The sequence below is a fragment of the Saccopteryx bilineata genome, chromosome 2 (assembly GCF_036850765.1).
Source record: "Saccopteryx bilineata isolate mSacBil1 chromosome 2, mSacBil1_pri_phased_curated, whole genome shotgun sequence".
NCBI classification, from domain to species: domain Eukaryota; kingdom Metazoa; phylum Chordata; class Mammalia; order Chiroptera; family Emballonuridae; genus Saccopteryx; species Saccopteryx bilineata.
This window is the reverse complement of record NC_089491.1, coordinates 340,168,978-340,186,162: the sequence shown is the minus strand read 5'-3', so window position 1 is coordinate 340,186,162 and position 17,185 is coordinate 340,168,978. Positions and strand designations below refer to the sequence as shown.

General features: G+C 39.2%; 1 protein-coding gene across 1 annotated transcript in view; it reads left to right on the top strand.

The window, feature by feature from the left end:
- DGKI (diacylglycerol kinase iota) overlaps nt 1-17,185 on the top strand; it is a 387,457-nt gene that overhangs the window by 172,462 nt on the left and 197,810 nt on the right. The window contains 2 exon segments of the mRNA XM_066262376.1: nt 7,353-7,427; nt 8,080-8,178. Coding sequence (XP_066118473.1) covers nt 7,353-7,427; nt 8,080-8,178 — 174 coding nt within the window.

The window sequence follows — 17,185 nt, the reverse complement described above, 5'->3', positions numbered from 1 at the left end:
CCTGGGATCTGCCATTTCTCTCAGGAGTCTTGGTTACTTTTAATGGGAGGTGGTATTTTCAGTTCACAGTCTGGATGCTATAATCCAAACTTTTTTCATTACATATCTTCTTATTGTCTTCTGTGATTCGGGATATCATAATAAGAATAAGGAGAGCTAGCCGCATGTTAGGAAACATTTTGAGTCCTTTGCATGCACTGATTTTTTTTTATCATGGCACCCTAGAAGATGTAGGTATCCTGCTATTCCCATGTTGCAACTGATGATAAGGAGGACTAGAGAAGTCAAATACATTTCCTGGGTCCATACAAATACTAAATAGTTTTTAAGTGGCATTTGAACACAGGAATTCTGATTCTTGAAGTCAAGCTCTTAGTGACAGTGCCATGCTGTTCCCTGTTTTACTATATAGCAAGTCTTGTTGAATCAGATATCTTTAAAATTTTTGGTGATCTTTCTTCCATCAAGTAACCAATTAACTAAATTCTGTGTACAAGGTAATGAATGATGAGCTTGAAGGGAGTGCAACAGAGTAGCGGAAAAGAACTCTCTAGTTTATGAGCTAGACTGCCTGGAGTCATAACCTTGCCCTGCCACTCAATAAACTGTATAATCTCAAACAACTTAAAACCCTTCTGTATATTCCAGCTTCTCACCTGCAAAGAGTAGCTGATACTATTACCTAATTCATAGACTTTTCTTGAGGACTAATGAGCTAAAAAACAAAAAAAGATCAAGTACATTGCATAACACCTGGCTCATTGTAAACATTCAGTAACTCGTAGCTCTTACTATCCCTCTTGTTGGCTTTTAGGAATACAGGGTGTCAAGTGAAGCTGTATGTCAACATATGGAAACATTGGGTAGTGATATGGGGGTCAGGACAGAAGTTATTGATTCCTGAGCCATCTGTATTACAATGAAGCTGGGAAGAGCAGGAAATTTCTAAAGGAGAGGGTAGGAAGAGACAGAATGGGGGCCATGACCTTCTGTCTACTGTGCTCCCAAGTGCACCTTGAACTCCTACTATAACTATTGTATTTGACACTGAAGTGAGATTACATGTTCATTAGCATGATGCCTACCCCATGGGAGATGGTCAAGTCTGATCCATTAACTGGACAGAAGACTAAGAAAGCATCCACACCCAGATAGTGGGAGGAGGAAGAAAGTTCTGCAAAACAAGGAAAGAACTATAATAAACTAGAGTTTCATTATTGAAAATGGGAAGAAAAATAGGATAGCCATTGATGTTAAATTCAGTAGACATTAGAAAAAAAATAACAAGGATTGAGAAAAGTCCTTGTGTTTGGCACAGATCCTTGATGACATCAGAACCATAGCTTGTAGAATATGGGCATAGGTGGTAACCCATTAACGATGGTGTGGAAATAGTAAGACTAGAAAATTTATTGGAGACATTGGGAAAAGATGGAGAGAATTTGGAAGGTAGATGGAGAACAGCAGATAAAATATTTTTCCAACTTTTAGAATTTATGTACTATATATATGTTTCCCATACGTCTCTCTATATTTTTATATTCTACGACACTGCTTAAAATATGATAGAGGAGAAGATAATCTTAATTGTGCTAAAGAAACATTTGCTTCATTAACCACATTCAAAGATACTGTTCCGGTGGGAGATCCAAAGATGAATCAGATGTTCAAATAGACACAACAGTGCAAATTGTTGGGCATAGTGTTCGTGGATTCCAGAAAAGTTATTTTGCCACATGTAAACTTTTAATAAAAGAGTGGCCCTTTGATATCTGTGAATGTTTGCCTTTTTGATCAGTGGGCATCATTTAGGAGTGACGCACACATGGCGGCAAGGGAAAGGGACAAGACAGCTTGGTTAAGACCACTGCCATGGTAGTGAGAGGCCCTCACCTGGGAGGAAGGGAGTGCTAAGTGCTACCAGAGATGAAGAATCAAGGTGGAAACATGAAGCAGGGTTGAGCAACTTCAGTTGTGGAGATCAGCATAGGTTCAATTTTAAAACAGTTGCCATTTGGGCTTGGCCTTAGAGGATGCAGGGGGGTGTCACTGGGAAGAGGGATGAGGAAGGACAATACAGGTTGACGGAACATACTGACAATAGCAGTAAGATGGATCGTAGTATAAAGATAATATCGTTTGTGATGTTTGTGTCTAAGGAACTCTAGAGAGTAGGAGCAAAGGAAGTCTACTTGAATGTACAATGGTCAGGGAAAGTGGTTGCAAAAAGGCGATTTTAAACCATGTGTTATCCTTCTCTGTTGAAAGACCACTGGCTCCAAGCTGGTCAGTTATTCCTGGACCAGCTGTGCAGTTGGGAGTTGAGTGAAACCTTGATGGGGAGGGAAATGAGCGCTGTTTCGATGGTGTGCTGAATTTCATCATCAATTTATTTGGAGAGACCTAGGCAGTAACATATAGAACAGTGGGTGGTCCCTGCCGCCCACTAGTGGGTGTTCCAGTTTTCATGGTGGGCAGTAGCGGAGCAACCAAAGTATAAACTAAATAATAGATTTAACTCCAGTAAGTTGTTTTATAAAGATTTATTCTGCCAGAATTAGTGAAAATCCGACATAAAGTACTTGGTAAGTAATTATTATTATATGCTTTAACTTGCTATAACTCTGCTTTATAAATTTTATAAAGTAAAGTTACTTCCCTACTTTATAAATCACCATTACTGTGGAACCGGTGGGCGGTTAGAAAATTTTACTACCAACAGAGATACAAAAGTGGGCGGTAGGTATAAAAAGGTTGACTACCCCTGATATAGAAGATAGGTTACTTTAAGGAATAGAAAGAAAAAACAGATCTTAAAAGTCAAGCTTGAATCTGTTGATGTATTTAAAGTCAAAGTGATATTTACCGTTATAGAAGTTGCTGTTTTCTGTACTGAAAATGGGAGGGGTAATAGTTTGGTTGGAGAAACAAGATGAAGATGTTTAAATCCCAGTGCAAGTGCTTGCATCTGAAGGGAAGACTTTTGTTACAAGAGTTTTCTGTGGAGTCAAGTTATAGAAGACCTGAGATGTGTGTTTTGAATAAATAACATGATTTTTTATACATAATGTTTAAAAAAACTTGCCTTTCCTATTGAAAAAATAAACAAATCATAGGGAAAAGTCCATTTAGTGCACACACACACACATATGTAATGCATGTTAAAACTACCATATGTATTCTATGCTATGGATATATTAGTTTACTTAGCCAGCTATCTACTGACAGATATTTATATTGTTTCCAAATGTCTCCTTATAAAGATGCCATAGTCAACTAACTCCTTTGTAGCTTTGTATGCCTTTTTGTCATGCTAATCTTTTCTTATTCCTTATGATTGGATAATCTTAAAATGCTGTTGACTCATGCCGTGGAGTAACAATGACCAACAATATCCCTCAAAATGACCCAGGCCATTTTCTTTGGTCCATTCTCAAGGTTAAGAAATACTTCCTGTGATTTAGCCATATATGCCTGAGAAGCTGCTGAGATGCTGTCCTTAACTTTATTCTTTTTTTTTTATTCTTCTGCCTACCTATTCTCAGGACAATCTCTGTCCCCATGGTGTCACTGGGCAGGGCAGAGTGGGATACTCTTTGAAAGACAAAGTCCATGAACTCTCCCTCCAGTTATCTGTCCGTTTTGTCCAGGGTATCATGGGGAAAGACTTTATTTGGGGTGAAGGATGATAGCTTCTCTTTAAACTGTTACTATACCTAATTCTTTGCTGCCCCATAACCTAGACACATCCCTGAGGAACAGTAAAAGGTCGTTGGCAAGTTTTGTTCACAGTTGAGTGATTCACCAGTAGGCATTTCTTAACAGCCCAGGAAGGAGTCACACAATGATCAAGGTTTTGTTGATAGGATTATTTCTGCGGCAAGGTAAGATTGTCCCAATACCTGGTTTGAGAAAACAAAAAGCCTGTGTGTGTGTATGTGTGTATAGTTTTACTAGGACTTTAACAAAAGAGTGGGCTCAGACAGTACTGGGAACAAATGCTGTTGGAATCAGAAGAATGCAGCTATCTAAAGGAAGGCACAAGAGTTCACTGTTTGGAGTGCTGAACTTGCCAAGTGAACCCTTTGTATCACAGAGTTAGCCTTTGTTAACAGGGATGCTTTGTTTTGGAACACAGGACGAGTATTGAAAGGCTTCTTTTTTAATAGATCGCCAACAGTTCTACCCAATAACTTCTCGGTGAAATTTTTACATTCATGAGAAACAGTCTAATCTTCATGAACTCTCGCAACCATGCTGACCCAGGCAGCGTAAGCGAGATTATCAATCAGCAAGGCTAGGTGACTTGTCTGTGTCACGGCTGAAACACAACCCCAATCAGTCTGCCTTCATGTCTACCGGTTCCCTTTCTGTTGCCTCCTAAGACAAGTTCTGGATGGAGACAGGGCCACCTATTTGTGCAGGAACAAGAGGAATCCTCGAGAATGCTGAGGTGCTCTGTGACGTTCCGTACTGCTCATCCTTTGCTATTTGACTATCCGTAGGGCTGTAAACTTACTCAGAGCTCACATAGAGGCGTCCAGGTACTGTAAGTCAACCAATGCTTGGTCTTTGCCCCTTTTCTGTGAGATGAAGAAGGCCTCACATGCACTTGGCTCGGTGAGGCTCAGAAGCACTTGTCTTTGCTCCGTGTGTCAAAAAGGCTGTTCTGTGTGTCTGTTCCCTAACAGAATTGAGTTTCTTGCCTGCTCTGTTTTCAGATATCAAGCCTCATTTCAATGTGGTTTTTCCCCCCTACACTGTTTCCCAAATGTGTTTGATTGTCAGAATCACCTGGAAGAACTCTGATTTCTACAATCATGCTAGGAAACAACCTTAGGCTGATCCATTAGACCTTTCTCTCACAGTTTAATCATTGAACCCTGTCGAGAATCGAGATCTGTAGTGTATTCCTGTCAAAGCATTTGGCGTGTGCCGTGCATGGCTCTCGGCAGTAAATGAAATAAAACAACAAAGTGGTTAGGAGATAGGCATTCAGTGCCTAAGGGTCCTTTCTAAAATCGGGAAGGTCTCAGGAAGCGTTGTGAATTGTAGTAATACCGATTCATTATTTCAGCAATGATTTGAGTGCATACTGTGTACCAGGCATTTGTGCCAGGTGCTGGGATGCACAGCTGTGAACGAAGCCACTAACATTTTTGGAAGTCCTTATCATGGGATGGATACCCCAGCTAACTGCTTCACATACTTTTTCTGGTTTAAACTTCACCACTCTTCCGGGAGGTAGGTATTCTCACCTTCATTTTAAAATTACGAAACTGTTATTTCAAAAGTTTGGCTTGACTTGGCCAAAGTCTCAGCTCTAGTGACACAGATCTCATGACAGGGACATCTAGAATTAACACCCAATCCGTCCAAGTGCTTATCCCAAAGATCTGCCTTGTCACAGTATATATGCCGCTTTGTTCCACCCTTTCTACTACAAACAGACGTTCCCAACTCTGGCTGTGTGTTAGAATTGCCTGGGGAAGCTTTTAAGAAGTCTCTTTGCCTAAGTTCCACCCCAAATAAATTAAATGGTAATATTTGATGGAGCCCAGACTGCAGCATTTTGTAAAAGCCCCCTGGGTGAGACCAACGTGCAGTGATGGTGGAGAACCACTCCGCATCTTTAATTGACACAAAATAAACCCTGCGTTGGCCAGCCCAAGTTTCTAGCAGTCTTCTTGGATCATGTGGCTGATTAAATGCTTCAGGGCTTTAAGGGACTTTTCTTCCATTTTAAACAAACTGAAAGTAGTCAGAAGATAGCAAATACTTTAATACGGCAAAAGTTTCCCCAAAGAACGACATGATAATAGATGCCATTTAAAGAGGAATTAGGAAATTTGGAGATCTCTTTGTAGGTAGGGGTAGTGTAGTCTAGAGTGAACGAAGAGAAATAACCCGGGGTCTACAACACCCATGAACTTATGGATTTCTCTTTGCTGGTGAGACCTGGAGAACTTGCAGACTCTTGGATGGGGGAACAAACCTTGAGACAATGGTGTTTCAAAAAAGTTTCCTTCCTCCTTGGTGAGCACAGGCCAAAGATCAACTTATTTTTCTCGAGGTCCAAGTGAAAGAAAAAGAAAAACTAAATAGCTTCAATCTTGCTAATTTGGACATGTTAATATATGTACTCTAGAGTCTAGAGTCTAGACTAAGGTTTATTTTGGATGCTCTAAGAAAAAGTACCCTAAATAAGAGAAGAATAGACAGCTAAGTTTCTTCAAGCTATTTGAAAACTTTTAACTGTTCAAGCAATGCATGTTTATATACTTACGTCAACTTTTCAGTTAATAATTCTGTATTTCAGGCTTTTGACACTCTGTTAAACGTCTGTGATGTGGTAGTATGATGTCTTGCCTTTGTGAAGATGGCAGTCTAATTATTGACCCCACTAATTAAATCTTGTTTTGCTTGTTTTCAACAAATGAATTGTGACTGGCCCCGTAAGAGAGATTGTTTTCTGAAAATGGGATTCTTCCATTTTCATTGCCATCTGTATGAAATATTAAGTGTAAATGTTTAGTTGAAGTCATCACAAAGTTGTGGTACACAAAATCCCTAGAAAGAGAAAGAGAGAGAAGGTAAATTTGGAGTTACCGTATTTCCACAAGGTGGAGGTACTTCTTTGAGAAGAAAAAAAATCAAGGCTACGATGAGAAGGAAGACTTCTTAAACCAAGGGGTATTTAGAGAGGGAAAGAAAGAACAATGACTGCTAATTACTAGTATAAGTAACTTTACAGTGAATCTTATCTCTACATGTTCAAATTCAGACATCAGTGTCAATGGAATAGTTGGATCAGAAAGTTCCATTGCAGATGAGTCATTTTATGATCATTCCTTAAAACAGTCATTACCCCCAAGAAGAGTAAGTAGAGGGGGAAAAATAAAAAGCACAAAGGGAAACATGAAAAATGGCCTCCTTTTTTACATTTCCACATAGGTGATCTCCATACCGGGAGATGAACTTGAACTTGAACTTGGTTGGGCGGGAGACGGACCTGGTTGGGCGGGAGACTGGAGCCCCTCAGAGAATTTGGGATTCTTCCATTTTTACTGGGAGGGTTGGCAGGTATAATAATGTGTTGTTATGTGAGTCCATGAGAGCCTCCAGGGTTCTAACTCCCTGCCTCTCCGTGTGGTGGGGAGTCAGTTGCTCACTCTGCAGCACCCAGCTGAGTTCTGTCTGTGGCTTACCCATGCGCAGTGGCTTGGAAGTGTCAAAGCATGAGAAGCATGCATCTCTACAGCATGTACTGGCGTTACCTTCTACATGGTTCTGCATGGGAAAGCTCGGGGACTCTCTGCTTGGGAGCTCAGGTCTTCCTTCTTCCCTCACAGAACTCTCTGAAGGCTTCCAATCGGAAGAAGAAGAGAACAAGCTTTAAAAGAAAAGCCAGTAAAAGAGGAAATGAAGTAAGTGCTCCAGGGTCATGTTTTAATGGGATCCACCTTCCCTTCCGTAGCCTCCCGTGTCTGACACGATCTGGCCCAGGCTTATTATTTTGATGTATCTCTTACCACTCATTTCTCCTTCACTCTATTCTAATCACTCTGGAATTCTTAGTATTCTTAATAATAGAACCTCCTGCCCTGGCTGAGTCGCTCGGTTGGTTAGAGCATCATCCCAATGAGCAAAAGTCGCAGGTTTGATCCCTGGTTCAGGACACATGTAGCAACAGATTGATGTTTCTATTTCTCTCGCCCTTCTTCTCTCCCTCTAAAATTAATAAATAAAAATTTAAAAGAAGAACCTCCTGCCACTTCCCAGAGAATTTGCACTTGTCTGTGGAAGTATTATCCCAAAGATGATGAAGAGAAGACCTAACACTTCTAGTAGACAGAATGAAACCATAGCCTGGCTTCATTCTTGGGAAAATTATAGCTTGAGATACTTTCTTCTAAGATCTACATGGACCATCCTATTAGGAGAAAGCCCTGTGAAACAAGGGGTATCATTTTTTTTTTGCAAGGTTTGGGGTGGTGCTGGTGGTCTCTTGCTTCCATTGCTTTGGGCTGCCTGTCAGTCATGGATGTACGTCTCAGTTGTGCTGCCTTCTTCCCTCAGCAGGAAAACAAAGGCCGTCCTTTTGTGATTAAGCCTATCTCCTCTCCTCTCATGAAACCCTTGCTTGTGTTCGTGAACCCCAAGAGTGGAGGCAACCAGGTGAGTCATTTCTCAAGAGTTTAATTTGGAAGCTGCAGTGCTTTCTTGCAACACAGTTCGCAACACCAGTTAAAACGACACCTAGGACCCCACGCTTTGGAAGACAACCAATTTCTCAGGGTCAAGCTCATTATTGCTCCAGTAGGATGCAACCTTCCGCATTGCAGGGCTAGGTGAAGCCAAGGGGTCCTGTGATGTTAGCCACACACAACCGTGCAAGAGGCATGCCGAAACCTAACTGCTGCCTTTTCCCTTACAGATTTTCAAAAAAGATTCTTCTCTCTATAACCTCTCATTAATATGCTTCAGGGTTTCTCAACTCCTCTATTCGGGAAGCCCGTTATGACCTTATTTTTTATTCCTTCGTATTAAAAGTTAGAGCTGGCTACTTCTGGCCTTGCCTAAATCCTAGAATACAATTAACATGAACTTTATCTGAGAAGAAAGAAATCGCCTTAGAAAAGTTAAGTTTAATGACATACCTCGGGGGATACAGGTCTTTAAAGGACAGAATGTGTCTCAAATCCAGCTTTTGGTCTCATCATCTTCCTAAGGCTTCTTGTCAGTACCTTTCTGCGAGTTTTGATTTTGTCTGTTATTTTCATGTGAGATTCAATGATCAAATATTTTCTGTGTCCGTGAAGTGCACATCTTACAAGATTTTAAGCTAAGATTCCTTGATGTTTCACACCGAACAACTTAAAGATTTGGAACCATTTCATCACCCCAGAGGAGAAGGGGAGTTATGTAATTAAGATAGACCCAAATAGTTCAAGATGATGATGTTCTTATTACTAAAGATAAGGGGCATTTTCCAGAATATATTAATTATAGTAAAACTTCTCTGGTGGGTGCTTGTAAATTAAAGAAAATATTATTTCTCCACCCTTTCTTTCTTTAAACGTTTAGATAGCTTGCTGTGTTAAAAATCTCTATCAATAACAATATTTCCTCTTCTGTAATCTACATCATTATGACTGGTTTGTAATGTCTGTGTGTGGGGCCGGGTAGGTACTTAAATTTCAGGGGACTCACTCTGTAAAGTGCATGATTATCTAACCACTATGCTGTACATCTGAAATGAGTACAGAGTAATATTCAATGTCAATGGTAATGGGAAAAAATATATTTAAATATCTGTTAGATTGTGGAGAGCAGGGAAAAGAAATGTGTCATAAGCAGAGAAATAACCTATTTTCAACATTCTGCTATTTTGTATTGCTGGGCTATCTTCATATCGTAATGATGTGACCCTAAAACTGTCACCGGGGGAGGACCTGCAGAGGTGCTTCTGAGGAATAAGGTTCATTTTGCCCCACTCCATACCCTGTTTCTGGGGCAGGTCTTCTTATAGCTAACAAGGACCCGGGTGCAACTGGGGAAACAAACAAAGCTCATGTAACTGACTCCAGGATTTTGGCCACATGTTAAATATATTTTCTTATGACAGTCATTGTATAAAATGTACTTGGGAAATCATTAGAAGCTTTTTTTCCCCCCTAGGGCATGGGAGCTGGTAGGCAATCCTTGCCCTTTGGGGAGTGGACAGTCCAGTAAAGACAGCCTGCTCTGTACAAATTATTAATGACAGGGACTTCAGAGATGATCTAATGTTGCTTCCTATTTTACTAAATACAAAGGAGCTCAACGGAGCTTAAGTGAATTTTCTAAGGGCATCTTGTTTGTTAATGACAGAAAAGGGGCTAATGGGAAGAATAATTTAGGCAACATTAACTATATGAGAGTTTTAAATTGAGTGGATCAGACCACAAGTGCTACAGGATTTTAGAGGCAAGCAGCGACTTGGGGGTGATGAGGAAATGGTGTCAGGGCAGCAGCTGATAGAAGAGGGACAGCACTTGGCTCTGCAGAGGAGCGAATGCTGGAGTGATAACCCTCTTCTCTCCAAATTCCTGTTTATCCTTTTGAGGCTCAAGAGCAGCTTTCTGATTCATTTCTCGGATTGATTGCCTGTGCAATCACACTTCGTGGATTAGTCTGCGGGCCGCACAAAATTGTTCGGCGGGCCACATGCGGCCCACGGGCCGCGAGTTTGAGACCCCTGCCCTAGGGGCTCTGCAAAGGGTACCACCGGTGCTCTCTGTATGTCCATACTGCTGAGACACAGGCTCCATCGTAAAGGCCAGGGGGTGCGCCTTTGGACCTGCGATTTCTAGAACATGACATTTAGCAGTGAACAAATAGTTGTATGGTAAGCCGTATTTCATAGAAGAACAATTGTCATGGTGAAAATGATTGATTTTGAGGACAGTATGGTGAGTAGAGCATGCATATTATAAGAAATGTGGTTGGGTAAAGTTGAGAATGAGCCTAAACCAGTGTCTTAAAACTTGGCTGAGGATTTCAGATTTGTAATATGGAACAATTTTTCACTGTTGAAAGTTTTTTTTTTTTTTAATTTTAAAAATACTATATATTTTGAACAAAAAAGTAATATGATGAAAACATCTTTAAGGAAGATTTAGTTTGACACATTGAGAAGACGTGTAAGTCAGGAGGCTATTCACATAGAGTCAGTTGTATAGATGGATTGATGACTGGATGGATGGGTGGGTGGGTGGGTGGATGGATGGATGGATGGATGATGAATGGGGTGGGTGGGCAGATGAACTAGTGGATGGATGGATAGATGAACAGATGAATGAGTGGAATATATAAAGGGAAGTAAATCATCCAGATTTTACAGCAAATTATCCAACAGTGGCTTTGTTATTGGTGAGTATTCAGTAAAGGAAAGAATTATTGGCAAAGAGGTTGAGATGTGTTTGAGAAACTTGAGGTCACAGGGAGATATTCAAAATTTTAAAATGCCCGTTTAAATAGAGACCAAAGACTTAATGAGTTTGATGGGCTTTTTGTTTGTTTATTGGTTGGTTTTGTTTTTTTTTTTTTGCATTTTTGCTTGAGAATATGTTGCCCTAGTGATGTTACTTCTAGAATGTCTAGGATTCTCAGCTTAATATGGGTTCATCTTCAGTGAGGATGAGTAGGGGAGAGTCATGGTCAGAGATGATTTAAACCCCTCTGTTAGGGCTAGCCTTTCCCTGAGCCGAGGCTATAACTTACCCTCAACGTGGAAGATAAGGGTAGAGTCAGCTGTAAAATTAGGAGCCAGAAGCGTCTCCATCCTGGCCACACACCACAATAACCTGGGCAGTGTTGAAAATAGTGATGTCTTACCAACCCCATACCAATTCAACTAGAGGCTGTGAGGGTGGGACTCCTTCACCGGTCTCAGCTCCCGAGTTTATTTTCCTGTGTAGCCACGGCTGAGAACCACACTCTCTCCATAAGCTTGACTGTGCATATGAGTCGCTTGGGGATCATGTCAAAAGGCAGATCCTGACTCGGAGTCAACGGGTGGTCCTGAAATGCTGCTTTTCTAACAAGCTCCCAGGTGATGCCGTTTCTGCCTGAGATCACAGATCAGCAAGAGCTTTCTGCAGTCAGTACAAAAATACTTTGTTGTTAAATCCTGATTCTTGGTTTTTTATAGTTGACTTGTTCTACTGATCTGTTTAGGCTTCTAATTTAAGGGGGGAAAAAACTTAGGTGTCTGTTCTTTTAATAACTAGACTATATCGCCATCTTCTGGCAAGTAAAATACCTACAGCTTTTTTTTCTTTCTACACTTTTATGGGTGGACGAGAAATTTCCAATGCTTTGCCCAAATATGCGGACTAATTCTTTGTCCTTCTCTTACACAATCCCGTCTTTTAAACACATACCTCACAATAATTGTCTCTGTTTTTCTAACACTGAGGGTGGGGAAAATACTGGACTCGGGGGAAGATTTGGAGAATAATGGCACTGCCTTTATTTAAATGGGGGATCTGAATGATTTGAGGGAACAGGCACTGGAATCAGGGACCACAGTGTCCACTCTGAGTGTCCCCTGTGGGATAGAGGTAGCAGAGGGAAGATGAAGTCCCCCTCCCAAAGTCCCCATCTCTCTATGGAGACCCAAGGGCTCCAGAAATAAGCATCCTCTGTCATACTCATCTCTGCTTTCACTTCAAAACCTATTAGATATTTTTCTTGGTTGCCTATGACCCATTAACATCTCTCTACCTAAGTCTAATAGACACTTCTGATCCCTCCTGATGTTTCCTGCCTCGCGCTCTCATGAATGTCATCCGAACTCTCTTATAGATATAATTTATCCATTTCCTACAGAATATTATTTCTGTAGAAACTATCTAAGCCAGTGTTTCCCAACCTTTTTTGTGCCATGCCCCACTTTAACCTTTCTAAAATTTTTATGTCCCCCCCTATGTAACATACATAATTTTTAACATTAAAAAATTGATTTGTTCACTTAATAAACATAAATGATAGGTTCTAGGAAGAAATCACTATGAAATTGTTAACAAAACACAGTAAGTAAAATTTCAAAACATATAATGAAAAACAGAAATTTAAATTCCAAATAATTTTAATACAGATTTTTCTATATTAATTTATTATTTTAATTTAGTGTGATCCTTGTGCTTGATGCTTGCTGCACAGAGATTTTATATTAGGTTCCAATTTGGTTAGCTTTAGTCTCAAGTCTCCACGTTGTGTTATATCCAGCCGATTTCTTTTTTTTTTACCAGTAAATCATGTACAGCATTAAATCCACATTCAGCTAAAAATGAAGATGGAAACGGTAGCAATAGTTTTCTTGCACATTTGGTTGAATTTGGGTATTTGATTTCTGTTTCCTCACAAAGCCATGCCATTGCTCCTTTGATATTAAATAAAGCTTTAACTGACTCATCATTTTGCAATTCTGCGAGTTCTTCTTGATACTGCATATTTGATATATCAGACAAATCCACTAACATTGGCTGCATCATCCATGTTGGGAAATCAATTTGTTTTAAATCAGAAAATCTTTCTTTTAAATCAGCCGATAGAATATTCAAATGATTGACAATAACAAGTAAAGCGGTATCAGTTACTTCACATTTTTGGAGCCAATGAAACTGTTTAAAGTTTTTGTTGTTAATATGTTTCTGACATAACTCAATATTGGTAATGAAACCAAATATCTTTGCTTTTGCATCGACAAGAGTTTTCTTTGTTCCTTGAAGTTGCTTATTTAATATATTTAGTTTTTCAAAGATATCAGCTAAATAACTCACAAATGCTTTACCATCTATTGTTAACAGATACTTCATTTCAGGTTTGTCACTTAAAAAATCACTAAGAGTATCAAATAGTTCCATAAATCTTTTCAAACAGTTTCCTTTAATAGCCATCTTACTTCAGTATGAAGTCAAAGTCTCACATGGTCTTCATTTTGTTCTTCACAAAATAGCTTGAAAAGACGCTCACATTTGGCACTAGCTTTAATAGCATTAACACACTTTATTACTGTATGTAATACTTCATTCAGAACAGGCGAGATGTTTTTAGCTACCAAGTTTTCCCTATGAATAACACAATGCACAAGAATCATTTCTGGATTCGCATCTTTCATCAATTTTAAGCAGCCATTTTTCTTGCCCATCATATTGGGAGCACCATCTGCAGCACAAGATGTTATATTTTTCATTGGTATATCATTGACATCTAAGTAATTTTTTAGCTTATTATATATATCTTTAGAGGTAGTGGTGCTTTCTAATCTTTTACAGAACAACATTTCTTCAGCAAAATGTCCTTTATCAATATATCTTACATAAGTTATCAATACTGCCTCACTGTCTCTCAAAGTTGATTCATCCATTTGCAAGGAGAATTTTCTTGTTTTCAGCTTTTCAATAAGTTGTTTTTCAATATCCTCACTCATTTCATCTATTCTTCTGCTAACAGTATTGTCACTGAGTGGTATAGCTTTTACATCTTTGTCATCTTTTTCAAGAACCGTTTTAAGAAATGCTGATATTGATGGTTTTATTAAATTCTCTCCTATAGTGTGATTTTCTCCAGTTTTAATGATGAATAAAGAAATTTGATAACTAGCCTCAAGAACACGATTATTAGTTGAAGTATGAGCAGTAAATAGGGACTTTAATGTTCTTTTTTCAAAAATTTTCTTTAAAGTTTTAAAGTAACTCAAATCTGAATTAATATGAGCACTATGTTTCACCTTCAAATGCGCCTCAAGACGACCTCGTTTCATTGATTCGTTGGTCAAGCATTGCTGGCATAAAAGACAAAAAGGAATCCGCTCATCGTGAACAGTGGGTATGAACCCAAATTTTAAATATTCCTCCAAATATTGATGAGTTCTTTTCTTGCTTGCACCACTCATTTTACTATGGGCTATAAGAAATAAAAATAAGATCAATTAAAAACTAATATTAAAATATGTATTAAAATATATTCAATGTGACATAGAGTAAACGTATACTAAAAATTCATATTTATTTAAATGTATATAACACATTTACTACACTACCACCGCAAATCAAAAGGTATCTATATTTTTTCCACTTGACAAAATTTTCTGGAAAGTTACGCTTCTAAAATTAAAATTGTGCATGCACTATTATAGCCCCAATATTATTTATAAAATATTAGTGCTTTCTAGCCCCGATGCAAGAAGTATTTAATAAAGAGTTTAATATTGATAAAATAAAATCAAATACTTACCAATTATATCTATACAATATATATATATATTTATTAAATCAACGAGCTTTTACAACAGTTTTGACTGACACTTATTTCAAATTAACACCCACTGAATGATGTGAAACACTACAGAAGTTGCGATGGGCCAATTAGGTGAGAATAACTGCGTTGTTTAGCGAGTTTTTAAAACATCTGGGGTTCCCCGCGGCAGACGGCACGCTCCACGGTGAACCCAGGACGAAGTTTACTTGATGATGCCAATCACCCAGTTGATATTTTGTCTCGTCAGATGAAATTATACTTAATAATTATTTACCACAATTATTTAAGAATTGCATTTTTTTGTTAAATTTGGCACCTATCTCTAGCATTGCATTTAAATGGCCCAGGGCGAAAGAGTTAAAGTCGTGTGGAGTCCATTTTCAAATTGCCCCCCTTAACTATCGAATTGCCCCTCTGTGGGGCATGGGCCCCACGATGGGAAACACTGATCTAAGCTGATGTTTCTTTGTTTTGAGAACAAACTCTGTTTTACAACAGTATTATGAAAAGCAAAATAGCGTTTAATACAACTTGAAGCTGCCGTAAATCTAATATGGCACCTTAACTAGATGTAGGGTCCAAAGCAAAGGGGAAAGAAATGTTCATTACAGTTAATAGATCCTTATTAAGTCTCTGGTATCATACGCTGATTTTTTTTTTTTTTTTGCCTCTGATGGTTACTTAAACAGAATTAGTATCTCTTAAGTCGTAATCTTCATTTCTTGAAATTTGTTGGCGACCTAGTATTGTATGCCTAGCAGAAGAAGTGAAGTGGAGACATGAGCTCAGCCAATAGCCAAAGTGGAAAGGAGTAATTAACATCTACAGTTCATATTGCTCTAGGAATCTAAAGCTCAAACATGTATTTTCTAGCAAGTCGTTTGGAAAGTTTTGATCAATTGGTTTGTCATTAAGCTGACTTTTAAACGTAAAAGATTACTTGAGATAAATCCCCAACTGACTTGGTACTAAGGGCCTAGTATGGGAAGAAAGAACATGACCCAGTCTTTAGTTAGAATTATGTATCTAAAGCTATGTCTGAATTTTAATACGAAGCAAAATATGTCCTTGAGTGAAACTGTAGGAGTAGTTGTAATAATTAAGGATACAATATTGTTACTAAATTTATAACAAGCACGTGATAAAACAGAACTTTTAAATTACTGGTTTGGATAAAATGTGGAAAAAAAGACCTGCATTGGTCTCTGTGACAACTGGTACAACAGTGTGATAATTATAAACTATACTTTAGTCCTCACACCCTGATGTGTAATTTAATGACTATATTAACAAGGAGCCCAAAAGAAAGGTACCAACATTTACAAAAGGCTTATTTTGTGCCCTGTACTGTGCTAGATACATAACTATTACCGATTCATTTAATTCTTATAATCACCCTAAAAAGCTCCTATTTTATAGGCTGAATTTCTGCAAGATTATAAATGCTCGCCATCACCCAGTTAGAACACTCAAGTTATTTTAAATTCAAATAATGTGCTGTTTCTACCATACTAGGAACATACCATACTCTGAAATATGACGTAGTAGGTATAAAAATTTAGGGTTATTCTGAGAAAGTGCAATCGTGTTTTTTACTAAAGGAACTATCATTGTAAGCAACAAACTCTGCCTGCTGATTGAATATTATTTGCTCTGGGTGATAATGACCTAAAATAGATATCTTACGCATTTTTAAAGCTCTTTGGATGCTACTTAATAAAAAGATCCTTCTTTGCTGCTTCTTTGCTTAATTCCCTTTAAGAAATGATCTTTCGGCCCTGGCCGGTTGGCTCAGCGGTAGAGCGTCGGCCTAGCTTGCGGAGGACCCGGGTTCGATTCCCGGCCAGGGCACACAGGAGAAGCGCCCATTTGCTTCTCCACCCCTCCGCCGCGCTTTCCTCTCTGTCTCTCTCTTCCCCTCCCGCAGCCAAGGCTCCATTGGAGCAAAGATGGCCCGGGCGCTGGGGATGGCTCTGTGGCCTCTGCCTCAGGCGCTAGAGTGGCTCTGGTCGCAACATGGGGACGCCCAGGATGGGGATGGGCAGAGCATCGCCCCCTGGTGGGCAGAGCGTCGCCCCTGGTGGGCGTGCCGGGTGGATCCCGGTCGGGCGCATGCGGGAGTCTGTCTGACTGTCTCTCCCTGTTTCCAGCTTCAGAAAAATGAAAAAAAAAAAAAAAAAAAAAAAAAAAAGAAATGATCTTTCAAGCCGCCCTGTATTTGCTGTGACGATCATTTCTAGAAATGTCGCGTTTACTTAGAACATTCCCACAGTGTTCGCGTGCAAGAGAAGTGTTTGGTTTGGTCAAAGAGATGAAGACATGGAAATTGAAAAATATCAAAGTAGGATTTGATACCACTAACTGGAGAAGTTATATA